This window comes from Plecotus auritus (assembly GCF_963455305.1).
Source record: "Plecotus auritus genome assembly, chromosome: 4".
NCBI lineage: Eukaryota > Metazoa > Chordata > Mammalia > Chiroptera > Vespertilionidae > Plecotus > Plecotus auritus.
This window is the reverse complement of record NC_137775.1, coordinates 16,354,584-16,380,689: the sequence shown is the minus strand read 5'-3', so window position 1 is coordinate 16,380,689 and position 26,106 is coordinate 16,354,584. Positions and strand designations below refer to the sequence as shown.

At 39.2% G+C, this 26,106-nt stretch overlaps 1 protein-coding gene across 3 annotated transcripts in view; it reads right to left on the bottom strand.

Annotated features, from left to right (window-relative positions):
• The window catches only part of NKAIN2 (sodium/potassium transporting ATPase interacting 2), a gene marked incomplete at its 3' end in the record, with an annotated part of 821,309 nt that extends 814,268 nt beyond the window's left edge, over positions 1-7,041 (bottom strand). For all 3 annotated transcript variants that reach the window (XM_080663586.1, XM_080663588.1, XM_080663587.1), the window contains exon 1: positions 6,578-7,041. In XM_080663586.1, the coding sequence (XP_080519712.1) occupies positions 6,578-6,631 (54 nt within the window). In that variant the 5' untranslated portion in view covers positions 6,632-7,041. The remainder of the gene's footprint in view (positions 1-6,577) is intronic.
• Positions 7,042-26,106: the final 19,065 nt, after the last annotated feature.

The window sequence follows — 26,106 nt, the reverse complement described above, 5'->3', positions numbered from 1 at the left end:
AATGACATTACTCTACATTAGCCATTCATCATGGAATGGTTTCATAAAGAACAGGAAGTTGAGAAAAATGAATACGTTTCTTCTTCCCATAGAATTTTCTTAAAGCATACCTGAGAAGGTATCCAAGCCATTGCTGCCTGATTATTTCTCAACAGCTGGCCAGAGATGCACAGAAGCTGTACCCTTTCCCCACCCTTAACAACAGAAACACAAGTTATCCCGAGCGATTGTTTCCGTAGCGTAGAGCTGCAAGGGTGTTTTTCGGTTAGAGCACACTTAGCAAGAGGCACTGGTTCTGCCTCTCCTTTCATTCTCTAGTGCACTCAGCAGCAGCTCAGAGTTGTGAAACCCAAGTGCACCTGGCCAGTCAGGTTTGCACAGGTGGCTGGCCTCAACCCCACCCCCACGGAGTAGGCTTAGTCTTGTGTTGAGGACTGTGTCCGTCAGGAATTAGTAGATATATGTTGCCTTTGTTAGTAAAGCAAATGTAAGCTAGTTGATATAGGTTTATGCTACACGGGAAGGATGCCGTGTAGCTCAGGGGCACAAACTCTGTCTTCAAGTCGGACAGACCTGGATTGAAACTCAAGCTCTCCCACTCACTCACTAAGAGGGTGACTTAAGAAAGCCCCTTAAACTTCCAAAGCCTGTTTCTTCCTCTGTAAAATGGGGGTATTGATATCTATTACCTATCTCATAGGATTATTAGAAAGAAATCAATGAAAATGACACATATTTAGTATTTAGGCCAGAACAAGCCTCCAATAAATTTCAACAGTTTACATTATTAAGTACTTTGCAAAACTGGATTTTTAAAGCATAACAAGCTTTAAAAATACAAAATTTTTTTAAAAAACACTATTTTTTCAAAGTGCATATAAAAGTTAATCAATTTGTAACTTTTCTAAGTGTTTTTAGAGGGATCAAATTTAGCATGTGATCCATAAGTAATTTAAAAGGTACAATTTATTAGCATTACCAAAGTCACACTAATTCTATTCCAGGTTGAAAAATAAGGTCTATAGCTTGCATTAGATTAAAAGTTACAGCTATTTCTATCCGTTAAACCCAGTGCCTGTTTTAGGGATTAAGCAAAAGGACAACACTGCTTTCAAGAACATGGAGCAAGTAATGCCTTTATACAGTAAGAGCTTTCAAATTAAACACACCAGAAATGTTAAAAGAAGAGAAACCAGTTTGTTAATTTAATTTTACACCCTACCTGGACAAAGAAAACAATATAAATGCCTTCATAACTTTCAAATGTCCTTCAATTTCTTGGGGTTGGTAAGAACACTGTTATTCCCACCCTACTGAAATGAAGTGTGTACAGACATAGTACTTGTTTCTATTGTTGTTATGGGGGGGAAAGAATCCTAAATAATATCATATCTTGGTGACCTATGTATTTTATTATATTGACAATAAACACTAATAAGTTTCTATGGGAGAGAAAGGGCACCAAAATTGGAAGAGTTCTTTATCAGGGGTCCTCAAACTTTTTAAACAGGAGGCCAGTTCACTGTCCCTCAGACCGTTGGAGGGCCGGACTATAATTTAAAAAAAAAACTATGAACAAATTCCTATGCGCACTGCGGGCCTGGGACGAGTCGGCTGCTAAGCAGGACAGGCAGCGGCACCTGGCGGGCCAGATAAATGTCCTCGGCGGGCCGCATGTGGCCCGCGGGCCATAGTTAGAGGACCCCTGATCTAGATGGGAAAAAAAAAAAAAACACAACAGACTAGAAACATTTCTCCTGCATGTGTGTTTGATTTCTGACATTCCATTTATAAGGCATGGAAATAAGAGTAATTCCCATTATTAGCCATATTTGTTTCAAAGCTACTTTTGAAAAAATTACACTGAGCTGCTTGAAATTCTACTAAATAACTAAAATATAGCCTTTGAAATTTTAGCCATTAGTAGTATATATAAATAATTAATGCAATGAATGACATGATGTTAATATTTTTATATACAGTATAAATGTGGAAATATTAAAATGTGCTTCTGTCTCAGATTTTACTTTTGTCAGAGGAGAGAGAGAGAGAGAAAGAATGCCATTCTGAAATTCTTGAATTGGCAAGAGGAGAATCTGACCCCAAAGTAAAGCAGCATCTGAGGGAAAGGAGGTGGCAGTGCCCCGTTTGCATTTCTGGGCCACTGCCCACATACGGGCCCCCTGCCAGAGATGACTCCAGCATTCTGCACAGGAAACGCTGCCCATCCAGGCTTTATTTTATTTGAGAAAGAGGAACATCTCTGCACAGACTGGCTATTTGAAACTTGGGGTGTATGAGGAAAAAAGCTGCCACTCGGTTTGTGAACCAAGGAAGAGAGCAGGACCCTGGAAGAAGTTCCTGCATCTTCCTTGGTAAACATCAGAGGAGAGTAGTGCTGAATTACAATGAAAGAATATACATATATACATATGTGTGTGTGTGTGTGTGTGTGTGTGTGCGCGCGTGTGTGTGTCAAAATGTTGGGGTGCAAATGTAGACAATGTCTAAAAGGAAGAAAGTAAGTGTACAACTTACCAAACTCTTAGCATCTATTTACACTATACGTTTCTGAAATATTACCTGGAAAGTTTTAGTCTTCTCCAGGAATCAGATTGATTAAGGACCTCAAGATCGGATTATCAATGATATCGGAATCTAAAACGTTTAACCCTCTGAGCAGGAGTGTTCCTGACAGGTAAAGTTCTGCACTTTTGGAGAACTTTCAAACTTGTGAAGAGTATCCTAGGAAAAGCATAACATTCTGCCTGCACTTTTCAAGGTTCTGCTTTATTTCCTAAGACGTAACTAACAGGCATGTCAGTGTGCACACTGCACAAAATCACCACTGACACCACTAAGATACTCCAGAGTTATAATAAGTTTGTTTTTATTTAGTCCATCTACGTACTCATGGCCTTCTCCAATAAATGTGTGCCTCTGAAAGTGCTTAGTAACTGCAGCAAGAAAACAACTGATCATTCTTAAGTTTCAAATGTGCTTCTTCACACAGCTGCACACACATGTGTACTAACCTAATTGTTAGTTGCACCTGCTCCAAGTTAGCAATATTTCACAGAGCACAGCAAGAATGACATTTCCAAGTGCTAATCTGTTGAATGTAAATCTCTGCTTTCTTTCAATAGTTTAGGACTCATGCTTTGTGCCACATAGGAGCTTAGTGTACACAAATGGGGGCGATTGTGAATTTCCTTACTAGAAAACAAAGCTGTCTTTGACATCTAAAATAAGTTATATTCTTCCATATTATTACTGAGTGGTATTTTTCAATATGCATATAAAGGACTCTTTCATTCAACCAAACATTTTTTAAAGCTGCAACTTTTTCAAACTGGTGCAAGTTGTAAATAAGACTTTAAATTGTTCTTATCCTGTACCCACTATATCCACCCCTTCAAATGTCATGATGATTTCTGTGACTACCTGAAATCTTCAGTTTCTGAGCATTAAGAACAGAAATGATAAGAGGAAAATTACTTTCTTGAGATTATGAGCTTAAACTCCAGATTCTGCATGTGCAGCAAATCTGCTTCCAGAGATCACACCCCTTTGGGTAGAAATCACCCTGAAACCTGAAGTTGGAGTAACTATATCGCTCAGAGAGGCATGAAATGAACGTTTTGTATTATATCTCTGTTGTATGAAATTCTAATGTCTTCTTTTATAACCTGATTTCCTGATCTTGAAAAGAATATATATTTATTCACACTTGTATTCTGCCCAGCATTAACTTAAAAACATGTTTAACCAATTAAAAGCAACTATACAGAATCTTGACAGGTAACTTTCTCTGCAGGGTTAGTCTCTGTCCTTCACTTGTTAAAAAGTGACAGATGAGGTTCCCGTTTCCACAACACCAAAAGCTACCTCGTCTTCTACTAAGATAGTTGCAAGTTTATGTACACATAAATATTTCTTTAAGTCTAATGAAAATATACTCTACTTACAGAATTGGAGGTAAATGTTTTCAGAAACTTAAAGTTACTTAAGAAAGAAATTCAATAAAGTATCTTAGACTATCACGGTCTTCAATTAATATTAACAAACTAAAATTTTTCTGTACAGCTACAAAAAGACTACATCCAAATGTTATAAGGACCCACACTACACACTTCAGAAGTAAACAAAACTAAGTGAACTTTTGTGTCAATCAGTGGTACCTGAGTCATAACTTATTCTGGAAACCTAGCTACTTATAAAACAATCTTTACTCATAATAGCTCAAAGATACAAAAAGTTTTTACAGATCTATCAAGAGCAAAGGAAAATATATACACCCACCTAATTATTTTGTTGTTTGGGGCTTTGCAACTATTAACTTACAAAAGCATTCTTTTACTTAAAAATGAACTCCTATATTCCTAAGAAGCAACAATTACCAGAAATCTCTGAGGTCCTTTAAATGTGATCGTGCCTCCCTATCAAGCCAATGGGATATTCTTCCTCCTTTGTTTTTTTGTTCTGCATCTGCATGAACATGGCTGCTAATTATATTATCCTGGTAGCACATATGTCTGAATGGGGGGGAAAAATCTCATGATCCTTATTGAGCATAAAGTATTTCCTGGGATTCAAATGTGTATACTTCTTAGAATGAGCACTCCTATGTTGCAGCAAATTCTATTTTGTTAGAGAACTTAGCTTTGATTCAGAATTTCCATTTCATTAGTGATGTAGCACCTTTCCTAAAACCCACAGCACGTAGGCATGCATATTCACACACACACACACACACACACACACACACACACACACACACACCTTGAGCCTTATCCTGCTACTTTGTGTATTTAGCTTCCCTATTTGCATATTTATGTTTTTCTTAAATTGTTTAAGTTCTTGAAGAGTTTGCATTCACACAAAACACCATATAGATCTAATGCCTACATTTGCCATAATAAAGCCTTACTATGGTAAATGGTTAAAGTTAAATCATATTTTTAAAACTGAAATTTAAAAGAGTATAAGAATGGTATTTCCCACCCACTCATTCTCCGTTTTATGCTTTTACACAATGAATAAGCAAATGTATTCTTTTCTAACTCATGTATGAATATAAAAATGTTTTGAAAATGTTTATGCAATTTGGCATACTTAGCCTAATGTAGTTTAACAAAGTAAGCTCTCTTATTGTTCTGATCAGCTTTATCATTAAGAGTAAAAATCCTTTATTTCAAAATGTAAATTAATGTGTGGTAGGAAAAAAATAAAGTGGTTTATACATCATCAAGAAAATATTACATTCTTAAAATTATATTGATATGTCTATCTTTCTTTTTCTTAATTCACAGGTCAAAATATACATCATAACTTTCCTAGAAAAGATAAACATCCTGAGATAATATACAAGAAAAAGAACTATTCAGCTAAATACTAAACAAAACAATAACAGCAACCAACCCTCATGACAACTGATAACAAAGAATAACACTTAAGGAATTCTATCAGTTTCATTAGCAAATCTTTGCTCTTCTGAACACTTTACTGATTGGACTCTCAGAAATTTCCTCCAGTCTTGTCCTTTCAGCCTTTATGAAACAGTTGTTCGAAACGTAAGTGGCTATTCAGAATAATATATACTTTCCAGGGAAAGCTATTTTATAACAGGAGCGAGCAAGTACCTCCTACTTCAAATTAACCACTTACAGTGGCATATTTTTCACCTCTAAAGTATTTTCAGCCCCTCTTTCTATTGCCCTTAGGAAATTTAAATTCAGAGACATGACACTTCCATTATTGGCTCCTTGCCTCTTTAAAACTGAACAACATTCCTCAAAAAGTAGTACATATAATTCTCTACCCTATAGGATCAAACAATAGTATCTATTTCTGGAGCAATTACATGCATAATGTAAGACAGAATATTTTTTCCTTAGAACTGTTTGTAATAATTGTGATTTGAAGGCTACTGGTTCAGTCAATGGCAATGGTGTTGCTAAGTTCATCTAAGTATTTCTCTTCAATCTACATACTTTTAAAACTCAATGTGGCTTCCAGATCAAGCCACTTTAAAGATACTATCTGCCCTACATGGTGGTTTGTTACAGCATTATAGTTATAAGACAATATATTCCATGAAAAATAACACGTCAATGAAGAAACAAAGATACTGCAAAAATTGGCGTATAGAAGAAAAGTAATATATATATATATATATATATATATATATATATATATATATATATATATATTCCACATTTCTCTGTTACCTGTATAGTATATTATATGTGATGTGATCACGTTATTACAGTCATAGGAAGGCAAAGCATAAAAGAACAACAGCTAATCTTGCTTTGCTTAAAGAAATTAAAGACAAGTTTAACCCACACCCGCCAAACTGTCTTCAGAGGAACAGCAATAGGTGGGGGCTGAAAGGCTCACCTCTGTACCACACTGTGCGTCTCCCTGAAATCATTTTAAATATAGACACTATATCTGTCACCTTTTCTCTTTTACTTTTTCTCCCATTCTAATCCATTGCAGACCCTTTACTGACCCCCCCTGCCCACTATCTCAGAGGCACGTCACAGAAGAAGAGGACCCAAGTGCCACTTACCAGTTGCATGCCACAGATAAAGATAAGCGTGCACCTGCCATTGCAATAACCCATGGTTTCCGAGACCCCTGCCACAGCCAGACTGTCCCACGTCGGCCACCGTCGAGCCCCCACTTTATCCAATCAGATCGCCGGGAAGGACAGGCAGACCTGCCGAGGGCTCGGGGGCTCCGGGCTGCTGCTGCCAGCGTCCTGGGAACGGACAGGCATTAGGACCTGCAGGCGCCGCGGCGGCGGCAGCTCCAGCCGCGCCCGCCGCACATACCTTCACTCGCTCGGTGCGCACGCCGCGCCGCGGGCAACGCCGCCCGTGGACACGCGCCCGGGGCCCGCAGGGGCAGCAGCAGTGGCCTCGCCGCGCCGCCGCGCCCACGGGCATCTGGCCGCGAAGTTGCGCCCGCGCCGGCTCGCCCGACGCGCGCCAGCCACGCGCTCCCCGCCCGCCGGCTCTGGGGGCGGCTGCCCGCCTCCCTGCGCCGCGCGGCTCCGGGGCGCCCGGATATGCGGGGCCAATGACGGGGGTGGGAGCGGGGGCGCGGCGCGGACCGGGAGGGGGCGTCCGGGATCCGCGGTCCCGGCAGCGGCGGCTGCTGCGCGCAGTAATGCGGGATCCGCGCCGCGTCCTGCAGCCGCGCGTCTCGCAGCGGCGCGGCCCCTCCCCTCGCCCAGATGTGTTAATCCTCCTACAACAAATCCTCCAGCCGCTCCCCGCGCCCCTCCCAAGGCGTCAACTTCTTCCTGCCCGGCCGGCCTGCCGCTCGGGGGCCGCGGGCCGCGGTGTCTGGGCCAGAAGGAACGGCGCAGAGGCGGCGGCGTTGGTGGAGCTGGGGTCCGAGGGGCGAGGAGTCCGGGCGGCATGTCCGTGACTTGCTGGGCTGGTGAAGGTCCTGCGCCCGCAACCGAGCCTGAGCACTCTAAGCAAACGAGGTGTGTGAGAGTGCGTGTGTGTGTGTTTCGGGGAGAAGGGACAAAGAAGGGTTAGCGAAGGGGGACAGGGTAACAAAATGGGGGTGCTGCCCAAGCATCCCGCCCGTCCGGAAAACCTGCGTGGGGCAAGTCCGAGCCCAGGAGGAGAGGGGCGCCGCGGCCGCCGACGCGCTGCCAGCCGCCTAGCACCGGCTCCCGGGAGCTGCGAGGGCCGGTGCGGGGCGAGTTGCGGAGCAGACGCCGCTCTGGAAAAGGGAGCCGGTTGCTGAGGGAGTTGTTAGGGAAATTGGGAACCGGAGGGAGTAGAGACGCAATGAGTTGCAGTTGCTGCTTCAAACTGTTGTTGGTTTGCACTCAAGAAAGGAAAGGATCAGAAACCATGGCAGCACTCAAGCACTTGGGCCTTAAGGGCCGTCCCGGCTGGGTGCGGATTCCTGGAGGTCGATACTGCAAACCGCGCTGGTGAGCGCCAGCCCGAAGCGGTGCGGCGATTCTCGTGACCTGCGGGGACGCGCTGGGAGCCCGCTGCTGCCACCTGCGGGCCGAAATCAGAAGAGCGACGCAGTCTGTCCCAGGTGGCGGCTCTTGGGGCCTGAGTCTTCAGGATGCAAGGGTCCAGTTTCCTTGGGAGCACCAGGCAGCTAGCATTCCTGATTAACTCTCCCAGGAAGTGAAGATCAGCTAGGGTACTGAGTCATTGGAATGAGGTGCGAGACTGATAAGAAATGAGAAAGGTTCAGGCAACCAACAAGTTATCTTCCCAGATCCCAAATGATTGCTTTCTTTGAATAAATATTACAATGTATCCGAATAAACAAACCTAAAGAAATGGAATAGGACTTAGGGACCCCCCGGTCTCCAGAAGCCGGGTACTGAATTTTCAAAAAATTTTTGTCAACCATAGAGAGTCAAAAAGGAATTTGATTTGTTAAATTTATGCCATGCGAATATTTTACTATAATGAGAATGCCTACTCTTACACTTTTTTAAAATATATTTTTATTGATTTCAGAGCGGGAGAGGGAGATAGAAACATCAATGATGAGGGAGAATTATTGATTGGCTGCCTCCTGCACACCCCCCACCGGGGACTGAGCCCCTAACCCAGGCATTCCTTTACTGGAATCTAACCCTGAATGGACCCTTCAGTCCGCAGGCCAAAGCTCTAGCCACTGAGCCAAACCGGCTAGGGCAAGAATGCCTACTTTTAATCACCCCATTTGTAAATGGACTTTTCTCTGAAAAATACCTTTCAATGTTAATGAAATTACAAAAGCCCAAACCTGCTCTTACCCAGTGTGGGCCTGGTAGGTAATAGCAGCTCCACAACTCCTGGGAAAAGTGAAGGCAGAGGTATCTAGCAGCAAATGTTTCTGTTAGTTGTTCTGTCTTCACACACGGCAGCAGTCCAGGAGCTGCTGGAGAGGCAGGTGTCTTGTATTGTCAAACAAAAAGAAAGCTGCAAACTGATGTTGAATATTAAAGAAGCTGTTGCCATATTGTGAAAAGCATCCTATTATTACTTTGTTAAAATCCGTAATTGCAATAATGCGTGTAGGTGGGTCCATCAATAATCCTGCAGTAGTTGCCCTGTACCCAGCAAGAGTCTGAGTAGTCCTAGGCTGTCTAGGTTAAAGGGAAGCATAATGCTCTCTATAGCTGACTCTCAGTGCCTGATACTTGCCTTTCAATACATGCCCATCTTTCTGCAGTCACTGGGGACTGTGTGGGCTTTTTCTAGCCACAAGAGGTGCTTGATTCAAGAGTCAAGTTACAGCTCTGAGAACAATTCTCACTCAGTAATGGATGGGAGTTGATAGGTAAATACCCCAGCTTCTCAACCCAGAGATGGGAGCCCCTGAGACATACTTTGGTCTGCACCAGTAACTTCCCCACCAGGGTTGAGCCCGTAGTGCCCATAGTTGCCCGAATTGATAACCTGCTCATTCGTGCACTCTTAAATGGTTTCCTTGCTTCCCGGCCTCATTTCCCTTCTCTTCTACCAGTGCTTCCTGAGATCACCTCCAAAATAAACCACTTCACTCAAATGTTTGTGTCTGGGCTGCTCCTTGAGAAACCAACATAAGGCAATCTGCAAGGGCTTTTATTCCTGATCTGGCATCATTGGCACAGTGGTCTCAGAAGAGTGAACAGTCCCTGATTTATATAAAGGTGCCATAGTTAGGAATTCAGTGCTATTCCTTAAGGTGGCTGGACTCTTCTTATTTCATTTCCTATTAACCCTGGAGTCTTAGTGAAAAAGACAACAAAGAGAAGATCAACTTTCCCATAGAAGTGTATGAAGGAGAGACCTCAAATTGGAATGTCAATTGCGCTTTTAGTTAGAAGTCATATACGATTCAGTTATATAAGACTTGAGTTGCCTAGTCTGTTGACCTAACTATTGTTAATTATCTTGTTTCTGTGGGGAGAATGTGTTACATAATACACATCTCCACCTGGCTGACCTTAGCATCCTGCTTTAAAGCACTCTTCAAGGTTATTTCACACCTATTATCTCCTATATCTCCCAGAACAATTCGTGGAATGCAATAGGTACACAGCCACAAAGTGAATAGCTGTCTGCTGAGCACAGTCATTTCAGCAAGAGCTAAGATCAAGCCTGGCTTTGTAACAACACTGATCATTTCACTCTGAGTTTTACTTTGTTCAGTATAGTTTTTAAAATGTCAAGGCAGCAATTAACTTTACAGTTATGAAAACCAACAAATTTAATTTATTGGAATGTTTTTTGGGGGGTGGAAAATAATTTTCAATATATGTTTTATTTTTTTAAATATATTTTATTGATTTTTTTTACAGAGAGGAATAGAGAGAAACAGTGATGAGAGAGAAACATCGATCAGCTGCCTCCTGCACACCTCCTACTGGGGATGTGCCCGCAACCAAGGTACATGCCCTGGACCGGAATCGAACCTGGGACCTTTCGGTCCGCAGGCCAACACTCTATCCACTGAGCCAAACTAGTCAGGGCTCAATATATGTTTTAAAAAGAAAATAATTCATAATTTTTCCACCTAGGCATATAATCTCATTTTTTCACAAACCATTTTTTGACATAACTAGAATTATATCATACAGAATATATTTTAGTCTGCTTTTTTTCCCCACTTAACAATAGATCAATAACATATGTTTAACTCATCAACTATTAAACTCATTGACTCTACAGCCAAATTAACTTCATATGCCAAGCTCTGTTGTTAAGCAACCATGTAACCTTGGGCAAATCACTTAGCTCTCTGTGCCTTAGTTCCCTTATCTACAGAGGGGGTCCTGGGAGTAATAATGCAGATATGTTAGGGCTGTTGAGAGGATTAAGGAAATGTCAGTATGTGTAACGCTTTTAGAATAATGCGTAGCACAGTTAACATTTTAAAATACTTAATTACCATTATTCTTCATACAATATAGCTTTCATTACCATATAACATTTCAATGTAAAAGTGTATCACAATTATTTAATTATAGTCTTTTCTTAGACATACAGGTTTTGTGGTGAGCAGAATAATGGCCCCTCCAATATGGCTACACCAAATCCCAGGAACCTGTGAATATGGACCTCATATGGCAAAAGAGACTTTGACTATGTGGTTAAAACTTCGAGTTGGAGAGAGGAGCCTGGGTTACCTAGGTAGTCCCGATCTAATTGCTTGAGAGGTTAAAATGATAACCTTTTCCAATGTAGGGGGTTGGGGAGAGGATAATGGGAGAAGTGGAAGAAGGGCCAGGAAGATGCCAAGTGAAAAGAGCTTCAACCCGCCATTGCTGGATTTGTAGGTGGAGGAAGGAGGCCCTGAGTCAAGGAATGTAGGTGACCTCTAGAAGCCAGAGATGGTAGGGGAACAGAGTCTCCCCTATAGCCTCAGAAAGAATGCATTCGTGCCCACAGCTTGTTTTTAGCCCGCTGAGACCCATGGCGGACTTCTGACCTATAGAACTGTAACAATTAATGTGTTTCATTTCAAGCCACTGAATTTCTGGCACTTTTGTTATAGCAGCAATAACACATCAATACAGTTTGTTACCAATGTTTCAGTATTATACATTTTTAATATTTAATCTTGTAGGTATGTTTTTGCCTATGTTTTGATTATTTCCTTATGATAAATTTCTAGAAGTGCATTTATGCGTCAAAGAATGAGCAAAATTATGATACTTTTGGTAAATAATAGCAGTTTTCCTCTGAGGGGTTCTATCAGTCTATACTTAGGAATGTGGTTTCCATTTTCCCCATGCCAGCATCAGGAATGGATATTAACTTTTTAAAAAGCTTTTCCACCTTGCATTTTAAGTTGTGTTTCCTTTATACAATAATTGTTTATTAAATACCAAGTAAATGTGCTAAGATGGACTGCGGTCTCTAGCTATATCACATTGTCTCTCACCTTTCTGTAATGATTGCTCTTGAAAGTTCAATTCCATTTCTAATATTACCCAATGACAGATTTCATACATAAAACCTTAGCAATAAAAGTCCATTTATCTATTTAACCAAAATGCTGGAGTTCAGAGAAAATGTTGCAGATATGTTGGTAAGCCAAGAAGACAGATTATGCCATGATAATGACCAGAGCTATAGTTATGATCATGCCTAACCAATCATATTTTTATATTAAGTACATTTTGTGTTATATCTTTCTAAATTAAATTATTGTAATTTATATAAAATTAAGTAAAGTGCCATGAATATGCTGGCATCTCAGTAATTATTTGCTGGTGATCAGCTGCATACATTGACTTGAATATCTGTTAACATTTCAGTCATTTAATATGAGATATCCTAAGATATTAATACAATTATTTTATAAATGTAAGACAGTTCTAAATATTATTTTAGTAAATTATCTCATATAATACATGTAATTTTCAGATTAAAATCATTTCTCAGAGATTAAAAAGCCATATTTTCATCTTATTTTATTTTTCACTAAGTTATGCTGGTTTGTTGTTTTTTTTTAATATGAAGAACTGGTAAATAAATATAAGGATCAGCCTGGTGTTCTAGGTGCTATTGTTGTGTAACAACCCACTTCAAAGCCACATCATGACTTTACACAGTGACTCTATTATGCTCACAGATTCTGTGGATCGGGAATTCGAAAATGGCACAGTAGGGAAAGTTTGTCTCTGCTTCACACTGTCTGGAGCTTCAGCTGGGAGGACTCCACGGCTGGAGGTGGCTTAGTGACTGGGCACAGGGGTGACCTAAAGAGACATTCACCCACATGACTGGCACATGGGCTGGAAGAACTTGAAGACGTGGTCACTCTCCTTTGAAGCTTGGCTTCCTCACAGCATGGCTGCCTTCTTGACACAGCAGCTACCACAGCTGAGGGTTCTAAGAACAAGGTCCCAGCAAACCAGGCAGAAACTGCACTGCCTTTTCTCACGCAGCCTCAAAAGTCACCAAACTCCACTTCAACCATGTTCTATAGTTACCAGCCCACCCTGCTCAGCAAATAAAGAAATAGATGCACATCTGTTAATGAAGAAGTGTCAAAGAAGTTGAGGGCCATCTTTCCAAACCTCTGTTCTAACTTGCATCATAATTAAAAGAAAGTTACCATTTCCTGGAAATTAAAACAAGTAAAAATTAAAATTAGACATTAACACTATTGTGTAACAATAAAAAAGTTACCTTTATACTAACATCTCAGAGGAACCAGCTGATTGCATGTAAAAGAAAGTGTTGCTCTCCATTAACCACAATATGAATTGATTTATAATAATTTGACTTGGGGTTTCATATACTGTGGACAAGGCAAATAGAGAGTATATGTTCTCTCCATTCAAATGACTTCACATTCTCAAGAACAAGTTAAAAGTTGGAATTAATTTCCTACCATTACGAGATGAGAAATAGAGTATTTAAACCATTCAATGGAATGGGACTAAACAAATGATTAGTCTTTAGTGAGGCAAATGTAATACATACTCTACATTTTTTTTCTATGTAATTAAGATTTATTACACAGTTTCAAAGTATCTTTTCAGATAATGTAGTTACTGTATAATTTCTTTATTTGCTGTGCTTTCCCCAGTTTATCCTTTTACATCCATAATAAATACCAATTTAATAGAATATTAGAAAATGACAAAGAGAAATGTTAGGGAAGTAGATGTAGTGCACTTACTTATAATAGGATTAATTCAAACTCCTTACACAATGGTATGTTTTGAGCTTCTGGAGGGAAGAAAAATAAATCCTTAAACACAATTGTGTTGGTTTTATAGTTAGACGTTCAGTAACATAAACATAGTATTCTAATCAAATGTTTGTTTTCCCTTTTAGAAAGGGGGGGAGTGAATTCTTTAGTGGGTTACTAAATTTAAATTGTCCTTTTTAAATCCAGAGGTGGGTGAAGGAGAAAGGCATTTTGGATTTGCCTTTTTTTGCTGTGAGCTGGAATATGGAACTGTGACCTCCTTGAAGGTGTGTTCAGGCTCCATTGCCCATCCTGGAACATCCAAAAAAGAACAGTAATTCTGGGGTATTCCTGGAAGCTTTCCTCAGGTACTTCGTGGTAAATAAAGGTGCTCTTTGGATACCTTCTGAAAATGGTCTTGGGGGTGGGGACATGACCCAGGATCCCACCCTCCCCATAGTATTTTTGTCTTCACTTAGGCCTTTTTGGCAAAACCACATAAGCACTAACTGTGAATTGCAATAAAATTCTCATTAGTAATAATTCTGTTCAGCCTAATAACTAACTCTCTGGGCATCACAGCATTGTCATTGTAGGTCTCCAGCCAAACCTTCCAGCCTAACTCAAGAATCCTCTCTGAGGCCACAGACAGTTTCTGGATTCTTTGCTCATCACTTAGGAGTCCAGGGGACACTGACGAACTCTTCCCAGGCCTTCGCTCTGTCCAAGCACATCACCTTGCCGATGTTACTCTGATGCTGCTGCCCCGTGTTGGGGCTGTGGTGGGAAATGTAGCAACAACAGTTCGCTTTTGGACTTTGCCCTCCATCTACACCCACCATGCAAGAAGTGGACCCCAACCAGAGCAGATGGGAAAGAGAAGGTGGAACGCCTTCCCCTTTGTCAGCTCCTCCTACTTCAGACACTTTCCACCATCCCTCCAGTGGCTGAAAATGCGGAGTGGCCCTCTCTTCTCCCTGTCTGCTCAGCACCTTCATCTGATTGATATCTTTTTTCCAAGACAATAAAAGGAGGGAGGTGTAGGGAAAGGGTAGCCAAGCCAGCAGTAAAGGCACACAATTGTTACACCTGTTAATACGGTAGCTGCAAATGAGTGAAAAACAAATATTGCCTTTGGGGACAAACATTTGGAAGGTGGGGAGAAATTCTAAAAATAATCATAGCAAAAAAAAAAATTAAGAGCCATATATCCATAGAGGTGAGGGCTGAGGGCCATGGCAGTTCTGACAAGGGGAAGTTTCTCCATGTGGGTAAATCAGGGACAGAGTATTTAAGATGGCTCAAATCTTAGAGACAGAAAAATCACAGATCCAGACCCAGCAAGTAGGTCAGTTTAGCTGCAATGTAGGGTGACTGGAGGAGGATAGGGGACAATGCTGTAGGAGTGGTAGGTCTGAGTGCCAGTCTGAAGAGTTTGGAGTTTGTTAAATAGGCAATGAGGAACCCATTATAGTTCTTGGTCAGATAAATGGCAAGTACTATGCTTCAGGAAGACTCATGGAGAGCTGTGTATAAAATGGATTGAAAAGAAGGGAGTGTAGATGTAGGCAGACACCAAAACCTAGAGCCAGAAATCATTGCTCCATGTAGTATATTAAAGCCAAGACATCTGGAAGTGTATTTTTAATCTGATACTATATATTAGATACATGTATTTTATTTCTGTTTTTCTCAACCCTTGCCAATGTAACTGTATATCGTGAATTTAATCTAACATCCTTTGGCAAATAGTTTAATATTTGAAATCTAATAATTAAAAAGTACACTTTTCTTAGCAGTTGTTATAGTCACATATGTATCACCATACTCAGATCCGAATATATCATGAGCTTCATTTCTAAATAAAATATGGAACATTTTTTTGCCTCAAGTTCATTATGCTTTAAGCTTAAATGAATTAAGACATGTAAATATACTTAATGTCACTTTTTGTGTTTTTAATGCATTCCCATTAAAATTTGACTATTTGGATGAAAAGATAGGGATTAAATGTGTTTATTTGAATGACAATCTATGATTAGCTATCAGTGTTGGACTCAAGGGTGTCATTTTAAAATAATGTACTAGAGAATGTGTTAATGTTGTGTGGGAAAAAAACAAAACCAAAAACATTTTTGCATAATTAAGGTACAATAAAAATATTGGGAGTTTATAGTCCTTAGAGTTGTTTGTATTCATTCTAGCAGGGTTATAGTAATACTGAATTATGATAAACTTATGGTTCCTATGAAGATGGAATGCTAAGTACTTCCTTTTTCTTTCTCCTACAGGATTTCAGGATTTGATTGCCCAAGTGACATTTATACTGTCACATACTTTTGTGAAATGCTTTGTGTTAATTACAGTTTTCACATTTTGCATGGTGACAAAATTGTCATGTTGTCTTATGCTTTAAATCTTTTTTAACTAAAGAGTTATTTTAGTAAAGTGCTCTTAAAAGTAAAACTTTATTTTAACCAAGTAATAACAAATTTTGGACTTTTATTTTTTTTCTTTGCTAAAAGTGAAAGTATAAGCTGTAAAATGCCTTGGATATTCAAGTTGAGAAAATAAATTATACTGTATTGTTATAGATAAAAAAGCTTAATGAAGAATGGTATTGGTGCTCAGTAAAAATGGGCAATGGTAGTGATGAACAAATATATAGCTCTTAACAGCTTACAAAGTCTTTTCAAGGGTTACCTACAAAAAAATTACTTTCCAATATTTATTTCATATAAAGTTTACAAAAAAATTTATGTACTAACAACATATTTTGACATACTTTTTATTAATATAAAATATTTGTGATTATAAATATCAAAATTTTATTTTTTCTGTTCAAAACTAAAGTAATGTAAAATTCAAAAGATAGTTTGAAACCATTTGTATTAAACTTGAAAAAAAGGTACTATTAACATAAGTTTGCACTGAGCTCAAAACACTTCTGCTTGTTCAACACATTTGGTAATGTGTAGAGGAGAGAAAATTGAAAGCCAAGACCTTCTTTTAGTGATGACCATTTTAATGTCTGCTATCACATTGGGTAAATAATACAAAGCTTCCAAATTTAGTCAGAATAAGCAATCATTTTTCAATAAAAATGGATATTTTTTCTACATTTCAAACGTTAGTCCTATTATGATAATTCCTAAGGATCATAGCTTCAAAAGCTACTCTTAAAAATCACTAATCTTCCCTAATGTTATGGTCAGTTCATCTTGGTCTAGAATAGTAAACACTATGGTCCATCTCTTTTACTTTCATTTTTAGTGACAATTTTTTAAAAGTTAAAAAGAAGAAAGATATGAACATTAATCGAATAGAAATATACCCATTTTTAAAAGTACAGTTTTAGTGGTAGGCTTCACCACTCCTTCTGCTCTGTCCACTGGTGCAAGCTCCCTGATTATGCCGCTGCCACCTAGCTCCACGGCATTATGCATTTCTCTGCAGGGAGGAGAGGGACTTCATCTGAATGGTGTCACATTAGTTAAAATGGGAAAGGACTCTGAAGACATTCTGCCACAAAGTCCAGAAACCTAATTGTAATTTAGAAAGATAATTATATGAAAAGTGTAATCTGACCCAGTGCTTCAATTGGAAAATATAATACTGGATTTTAACTAACTTATTTTTTTTAAATTAAAAAGTACTTAAATAGCACTTTTTATAAGAATTGCCTCATACCAACTCAAGCCTATTACACTGATACACAAAGTATTCATTGTACCACTGTAATACAGTGAGATTACAGCATTGTCATAAATTAGGTTCTAGACCACTCATCAAGAATAATACACTACTTTTGTATCTATACCTCTTGAAGTAATTCTTATTTGCAGTGTTGCTGGAAAGTAACTGAGCAAGACTAATTAAAGAGAAAAGTTTATGTGCAAATGTTTGAACATTCAAGCCTTTTAAAAAATAATTATTCTCAGTTGAATGAATGGGGAAGGGGATCTGAAGAACTGTAAAATGTTTCTGTTTGTCTACAAGGTTCACTACATTATATTTTAATAACAAACATTTGAAATCATAAAATATATTAAATGCCATAGTTAATGTCATAAAAATTAAGCAGAGGTAATAGAGTAACACTTACATTGAGCCTGGCCTACTAGGCTGAAGTTTTATGCACAGGTGTTAGTTTTCACTAAGTAATGACATGATAACAATGACCTCAAACTCTCAGTGGCTTACAACAATGAAGGTTATTTTCTTAGTTATGTCTCACCTGCAGGTCAGCTACAGCTTTGGTTCACATGTCTGCTACCCGGGACCCAGGCTGAAGAACCAGGTCCTATCTGTGTAGACTGTGTCATTATTACTGAACTAGAGCCCAGTGCACAAAATTTGTGCACTTGTGGGGAGGGTCCCTCAGCCTGGCCTGCGCCCTCTCGCAGTCTGGAGCCCTTGGAGGATATCCGACTGCCTTGGAGGCTGGAGAGGCTCCCGCCACCACCACTGTGCTCACCAGCAGTGAGCCCAGCTTCTGGCTGAGCAGCACTCCCCCTGTGGGAGCGCACTGACCACCAGGGGGCAGCTCCTGCATTAAGCGTCTGCCCCCTGGTGGTCAGTGTGCATCATAGTGACTGGTTGTTCCACTGTTCAGTCGATTTACATATTAGACTTTTATTATGTAGGATTATTATTATTATTATTCCAATAATATTCAATTGAAATAAAGCTCACTAATGTTAAATACTCTGTGTGCTTGCAGGAATAATAAAAAGAAAAGATCAATAGCAAAACCACACGATTGCTGTTAGAGCTTTTGCTAGGATGTGGCAACATAATTTTCAAAGCAAGTCATGTGGCCAAACCAATGTCAATAGAGCATGGAAGTATAATCTCTTACAGGGAAGGCAACATAAAATAGGGAATAATAGAATTTACCACAGCACGTATAATACATCTCACAACAACCACAGGATATGAATTTTGATTATGCACTAAAATAGAAATAAGGCAACTCTGATCTAGAAATCATAGAGCAAAAATAACTCTATTAGAATAGCATCCGCTTATTTCTTCTACTGCAATGAACAGACATGGGTATATATTAAAACACCCTGGCACACGCACGCCTGCGCGCGCGCGCACACACACACACACACACACAATGTTAATAATCAACAATCTCTAAAGACTCTACATTTTGCTGCATCCCAGTGTCTTTAATTGGATGTCAGTTGGGTTAGGAATAATTTCTGAGAATAATGGGAAAAAAAATACCATGAAGGACAGCTGTTATCTGTCATGCCAGGTAGGTTCTATGTTCTGTGTCTAATTGATAGCACTGCTTTGAAAGGTGAAAAATGTTCCTCTTTGTAAGAGAGTATATTTATTACCCAACAGGAAAAGAATAAGTTATTTCCAAATAAAAATAAGTTATTATATGTTATTTTTCACTCTATATGCAGGAATATTATAGATACCAAAAAGTGCACAAAATAGTAGGCAATGATGAGGTCCTTGTAATTTTTAACCCTAAGAAGTGTCAATCAATATTCCAAGTATTTCCACAAAATAGTCAAGTGCCCTGATATGACTTCAACGTATGTTGCATCAGATGAAAATGTAATGCTTAAAACTTGTAAATAGAAACAGGTTTAAGATGAACATTATGGAACAGTAGCAAGTGATAAGGAGCTCAAAGTTTCATAATTTACAGTAACAGGAAGTGGAAAAGTTAGTGACTAAAATATATCTTCAAATTAACCAGCCAGAATGAACTTATGAGGTGAAAAAAAAATTAACAAAATCTGAAGTTAGTATATTTTTCTCATTAGTCATCTCCGGTTCCATAAAAGAGACAATGAAGACTACATAATCCTAGTTTAATAAGGGCTTGCCAAATATAGCTCTTTAAAATTAATTAGCCTACTAATCATAAGAAGAGGATGAATAGGTAGATAGACTCTAACACTGAAAATACCCTGAAGAAGCACCAGACCCATTTTATTTTATTTAACATGTCTATTAGTTTTATCTCACATGATACTAGTATTAAAATGCTGATTGGTACTCATAAACAAATAATTTTCCTTTTTTCTTTAACTAATCTTAATGAAGATTTTATCATTCATGTCTCCAAAGAATCAAGTTGATAAATTTGTTTTTTAAAAGTATCCTAAAAATAAATAATCAGATCCCAAATATGCAATGGAGCTATTTATAAGAATGTGAGCATCACAATATTCATCCTTTTTCTCATTCATATTTGAGAGGGAGCATATGAATAAAGGATCCTATTTCACAGTGAAACTCTAGAAGGCAGTTAAGAAAACAGAGTTGGGAAAGGATGTTGAAAAATTTGGATAGCAATGGGAAAAAGTGACCAATTATGGGAAGAAATTCAATTACCAGTCCCTATAACTCTCAATATTTTATACTAGAGGCCTGTTGCACGAAATTTTGTGCAGTGGAGGGGGGGTCCCCCAGCCCTGCATGCACTCTTTTGCAGTCCAGGAGCCCTCAGGGGATGTCCAACTGCGGCTTAGGCCCGCTCCCCCCATGGAGCGGGCCTAAGCCGCAGTTGGACATCCTTAGCGCTGCTGCTTAGGCAGGAGAGGCTTCCGCCATCGCATCTGAGCTCGCCAGCCGTGAACCCGGCTTCTGGCTAAGCTGTGCTACCCCTGGAGGCAGCTCCTGCATTGAGCATCTGCCCCTTGGTGTTCAGTGCGTGTCATAGCGACCGGTCATTGCTGGCTGTTAGGGTCAATTAGCATATTAACCTTTTATTATATAGGATAATAAGAAAGAATATTTTATGTGGTTTACCAGTGATCTTCAAAAAAATATTGATAAAGAGAAGAGCATTAGGGACTTCTTCCATTCCTAGAGTTTTATTTTCTACTAAAGGCCCGGTGCATGGATTTGTGCACCGGTGGGGTCTCTCAGCCTGGCCTGCAGGGATTGGGCCGAAACTGGCTCTCTGACATCCCCTGAGGGGTCCAGGATTCCAGGAGGGTTCAGGCCAGGCCTAGGGACCCCACCGGTGCATGGAACACTGGTGCACAAATCTGTGCACCAGGCCTTTAGTATCCATATAAGATCTTTGGTTAACCTCTTCCCACCTGCCCCCCCTCCCTCTGAGATTCATCAGTCTGTTCCATGCCTGTGGTTTCTGCTCCTGCATTGAGCATCTGCCCCCTGGTGGTCAGTGCACATCATAGCTACTGGTTGGATGGTCACTTAGGCCTATATATATATATATATATATATATATATATATATATATATATGCTTACTGGAGGCCCAGCTAGCCCACTGCTGTGAGGCACTATGTGAGCCGTGAGCCCCGCCATGCCACACGAGCCCCGGGCCCTGCCACACCACCGCGAGTGGCTCCCAGGCTGAGGTGGAGGGACCGAGAGGTGCTCCTTGCACTTCCTGGTGACAGGTCGTTTGGTTGTTATGGCGTTATGGCGTTATGGCCACAGGCCTTTTATAATATAGATAGATGGAGATTCTTGTAGCCACATAAGTGAACTAAGATAACGAAACATAAATAACTCATACAGGAGGGGTGCATACATGATGTACGTGTGCACTCCCACACTAATTCATTCAAGAAATATAGATTGTGCTGCCACGGTGTGCCAGGAAGGAATGCAGTAGGTCCTGGGGTACAATGCCTGTGTGGCATTCCAGGGAGCTATTAACTAGACAGTTGGGATATCCTAGTCTGGAAATGAAAAGGAAAAAACTGGAATGAAGATATAAATTAGGCAATCATCAGGATATGCATGGTATTTTAAAAAATGAAAATGAATAAGATCATTTGGAGAGGTAGTAGAGAGAGATGAGGAGAGGATTCAAGCAAGACTTAGAGAAGAGCAATTATTTAGAGGCTGGGTATTACAGACAGAAAGCAGCTCTTGAAGTAGGAGAAAAGTAGAAGAGGGTAGCATTATAGAAAGCAGACCAAAAAAATTCAGGAACAAGGGAGTGGTCAATTCTGTCTAATGTTCCTGGGAGATCCAGTAAAAAATGGACTAAGCAGGAGAGTCCTTTTGACTTAGTGTCAAGGAGGTTGTTAGTAACCTTGACAAGATCAGTTTTGGTGGCACCATGAGACACACACACACACGCACACACACACACGTGCGCGCGCACACTTATAATGTCCTCTGGTACACTGTATCTAAAATGTCCCATTCTCTACAAAGCCTGATATTTGTGTGACCATTATTTATTTCAATAACTCTAAGTGCCTCAATTCAAAATAATCCTCTGACTAAAAGGAAGTAACAACATCAATGTTGTGGTCCATGGATTTAAAATATGCCCTCTAAATAATAAATAATTTATTTCTTGAATTTCTAAAGATATTCTAAATCTAGCATGTTCTTTAAAAACCACCTGTGCAGACTAAATGATCAAGAGTCTCATATGCAGATAATTACAGAATTAATCTCAGGACAAAGTCAGCTCTTGTCCACATTATTAAATCTTTTTTTTTCTTAATCAAACTACCTAAAATGTTTTAATTCTGTACTTACTGAAAATAATTACTGATTTACCCATAAAATTTTTTTTCATTTTGAAGAAGTATAACTAAGTTAAATGTCTTCCTAAAGTATTCTTTGCACAATAGTCTATCTACCCTTAACCACACACACACACTGTTTATTCAAGTCATAGATCCCAACCACTCAACCAGGAAAATCAAAATTTATGCAGTAGTTATAATTCATGCATGAACAACAGTGACCTCATGTGGCTAATACTTCATGTTAGAAACTATTAGACTAAGAACAACAAAAGAATAGTCTGGCTATACATCAAGGCTTATGTCACTATGAATGATGATTGGAGTTGCCCATGCCGTGCAACATAATTTCTTTTTTAAGGCCTCTAATCACAATGCAATCCCTTCTGAGAACCAGTGTGGATTCACGCTATGTGTTTTAATGCATTTAGATTGTTCAAAGGTTAATATTTTGGAAGAAGGTGTCTTGAGAGCCAGGGATTAAATCTTACTTCTTTGTGTCACCCAAAGCACTTAGTGCTGGTCTTAGCACATTGAAATAACTTTCCAAAAGCCTTTTGAATTCCACCCCATGGAACACTCCTTGTTCTGGGGTAAATTGTTAAAAATAAATGCCTAAATAAACATTTAGGAAATTTAAATGCCTAAATGGAACAGATACCATTGGAACTTCATTTTCTAACTGTTTATAACTTTAGGGGCATGTCTGTATGTGTCTTCTGTCTGAGCAGTTCTCTCCACCAGGATGAACTGTGGTAATAATCAGGACCTCCTCTCAGTGATTGGCTCAAAGTATTTTACTGCATTATCAGCTAGTTTCAAACCATTCCATAGCATGAAAAATAAAATAACTTGTGGCTATCTGTCCTTTATAATCAAGGGTAAATATCCTTTATCATCAATTTCAAAGAACAGCTATAGTTCACTCATAGGCAAGTATCTAACTGCCCAAATACGATCTTAGGTAGGAAATGCCCAATTAAATCTAAATCCCCAGTAACATCATGTACAGAAAATGACAGAATACGGCTCCCAAAACTCTGCTCATAATTTACTCATTCTGTCTCCTAGCACAAAGAAGATGACTCTGGTGTAAGAAAACCTGGTTGACAATTCTGACATTTATTTGCTTTGGGCCATTCACTATCTTCTCTTAGACTCAGACTACCCATCTCTGAAATAGGAGAGGGTATTAGCATCTACCTGATGAGTGATCATGAGTCTTAAATTAGAAAACATATACATACAATTTGAAATGGTCTGAACATCTCAAAATTCATATGTTGAAATCCTAACTTTTAATGTGATGATATTAGGATGTAGGACCTTTGGGAGGTGCATAGGTCACGAGGGTGGAGCCTTCATGAAGGTCATTGGCGCCCTTATAAAAGAGCTCCCTAACCCCTCCCACAACGTGAAGATACACAGAGAAGTCTGCAACCTGGACGAAGGGCCTCACCTGCCACGCTGGCACCTAACCAGACTTCCACTCTCCAGAACTTCGAGAACTAACTTCTGTTGTTTATAAGCCACCCAGTCTGTGGTATTTTGTTACAGCAGCATGAATGAACTAAAATAGCATTTCACAGCTTTTTTGGCACGTAGTAAGGATTCAATATTCTGAGCTATAATTTTTAATTAGACTTATCTGTTATTTATTATTCTTGCTCCTCTACATTTGAACTAAAATTGAATTATAATGTGTAGTTCATTATTTTCCCCATCTTTTTCTACCATTTTAACCTAATACTCTGTCTTTCTATACTTTATTTCCTTTATTCTTCCCTAGCTCAAGAAAGCACCAGTTAAGTAGTATAAGCAATTCTTGCTACTATGTTATTCTTACCTAGTTGTTCCTTGGGAAACTAAAGTACATTTTGATAATATCAATAGCCAAGGAACTTTAGCCTGAAATTCTGGTTATTTAGAAAGACCTCTTATTATAATTAGACAAAGTAAGTTTGATATTACATTTACTGCATAAAGGGATATATAGTATAAAAAAAAAGTCTGTGTGTGAAGGACAATATTTAAAACTTTGTCCAGTTATTATCTTGATGTTTAAAAAGATAAGAACTAAGAAAATAAAAAATATATAAAATACTCTGACTTTGTCCAGTTATTATCTTGATGTCTAAAAAAATAAGAATTAAAAAGATAAACAATATATAAAAATACATGTCATAACATAGTAAAATACACCTATATAAAATTTTGTACATTTAATTTTCATGCCTGAAAGTTTATTTTTAGTTCACTATTTTAATTACCATATATACTTATTTTTATTAATTTAACAAATACGTGTTAATATACTGTTAAGTGCCAGGCACTATTTTTGGCACAGCGAGTAGAGTCTATAGTAAACAGAATAGAGAAGATCAGGTTTTTTGTGTTTGCTTTTTTTGTTTTACAATAAAAAATAAGGAAAGAAAAAAGTGAAAAAAAAATGTACATCAAGTGGAAGTAGGCATGATGATGAGAAATAAGTTAGGATAAGAGGGATAGAGAACGATGGGGTATACTTTATCTAAGGTGGTTAGGAAAGATATCTCTTATAACATAACACTTAAAAAGACTTCAGAAGTTTTAGGGAAAACCGTTTCAGGCAGAGGAAACAGCAAAAGCAAGGCCTTGCAGTAGAAGCAGACTTGGAGTGCGCAAGGAATTCTATGGCTCTAGTAAAGTGAGTTTAGGGATGATTTCAGAGAAATAGTGGGGCACCAAACCCTTTAAGGCTCTATTATAAAAGTCTCACTCTGGTTTTGGGGTGCATAATGGACTGTGGGGGCCAGGAGAAAGGGAGATGAAAGACCAATTAGAAAGTTTACAGTGCAGGAAAGAGATGATGGTGGTTTGGCCGAGATGTTTGTTGTAGATGTGGGAGAAAATATCCATATATCAGGTATGATTCAAAGCAGGATTTAAAGACACTCTGATTGGATGTAGAATGTAAGAGAAAAGAGGATTGAAGGATAGCTCAAAGATCTTTGGCTTAGCAGCTGGAAGAATGAAGATGTGTTTTGTGGAGACAGGATATAGACTGGATAGGCAGATTTTTGTGTGGGGGTGAAGGGGGCACAGAGGACGGAAATGAAGACTTTAGTTTTGAGCATTTTGAAATTGAAATGTCTTTCAGATATTCAAGTAGACATGTTGACTAGGCCAGTGGTCGGCAAACTCATTAGTCAACAGAGCCAAATATCAACAGGACAACGACTGAAATTTCTTTGGAGAGCCAAATTTTTTAAACTTAAACTTCTTCTAATGCCACTTCTTCAAAATAGACTCGCCCAGGTCGTGGTATTTTGTGGAAGAGCCACACTCAAGGGGCCAAAGAGCCACATGTGGCTCGTGAGCCGCAGTTTGCCGACCACTGGACTAGGCAGATGGATATTTGGGGCTGGGGTTTAGGGGAGAATTTCCAAAAAGAATTTAGAAATTTGAGGGCTATCAAATTATTGATGCCATTTAAATCCAGGGGATTAGAGGAGATCACCTGGGAACTGAGTTTAGATAGAACAGTGTTTTGGGAGGGAAGCCCTGGGGCTTTCCATTGTTTCCAGGCTGATGAGGAGGAATACCCAGAGGAGAATCTTAAGGAATGAACTGTAAACTATGAGATGATTAAGAGTGTCCTGGAGGCCAAGTGAGGAAAATTATTAAGAAGAAAGGAAGTGATTAAGAGTGTTTGCCTGACAGAGGTGACTTCCATGAGGGCAAGTATAGGGAGAAAAATGGACTAAGGACATAAAAATTATGAAGAATCAGGGGACTTCCACATGAGAGATCTTTTTTAGTGGTGAAATGGTCTGGGGCATCCTGAGACATCACTCTCAGTGTAAAGAACCAAGTATGGCATCTTGCACCTCCCACCAGTAAGAAGGAAGCACAAGGCCTCTTTGAATATGAAGGTGGCATATTCCTCACCT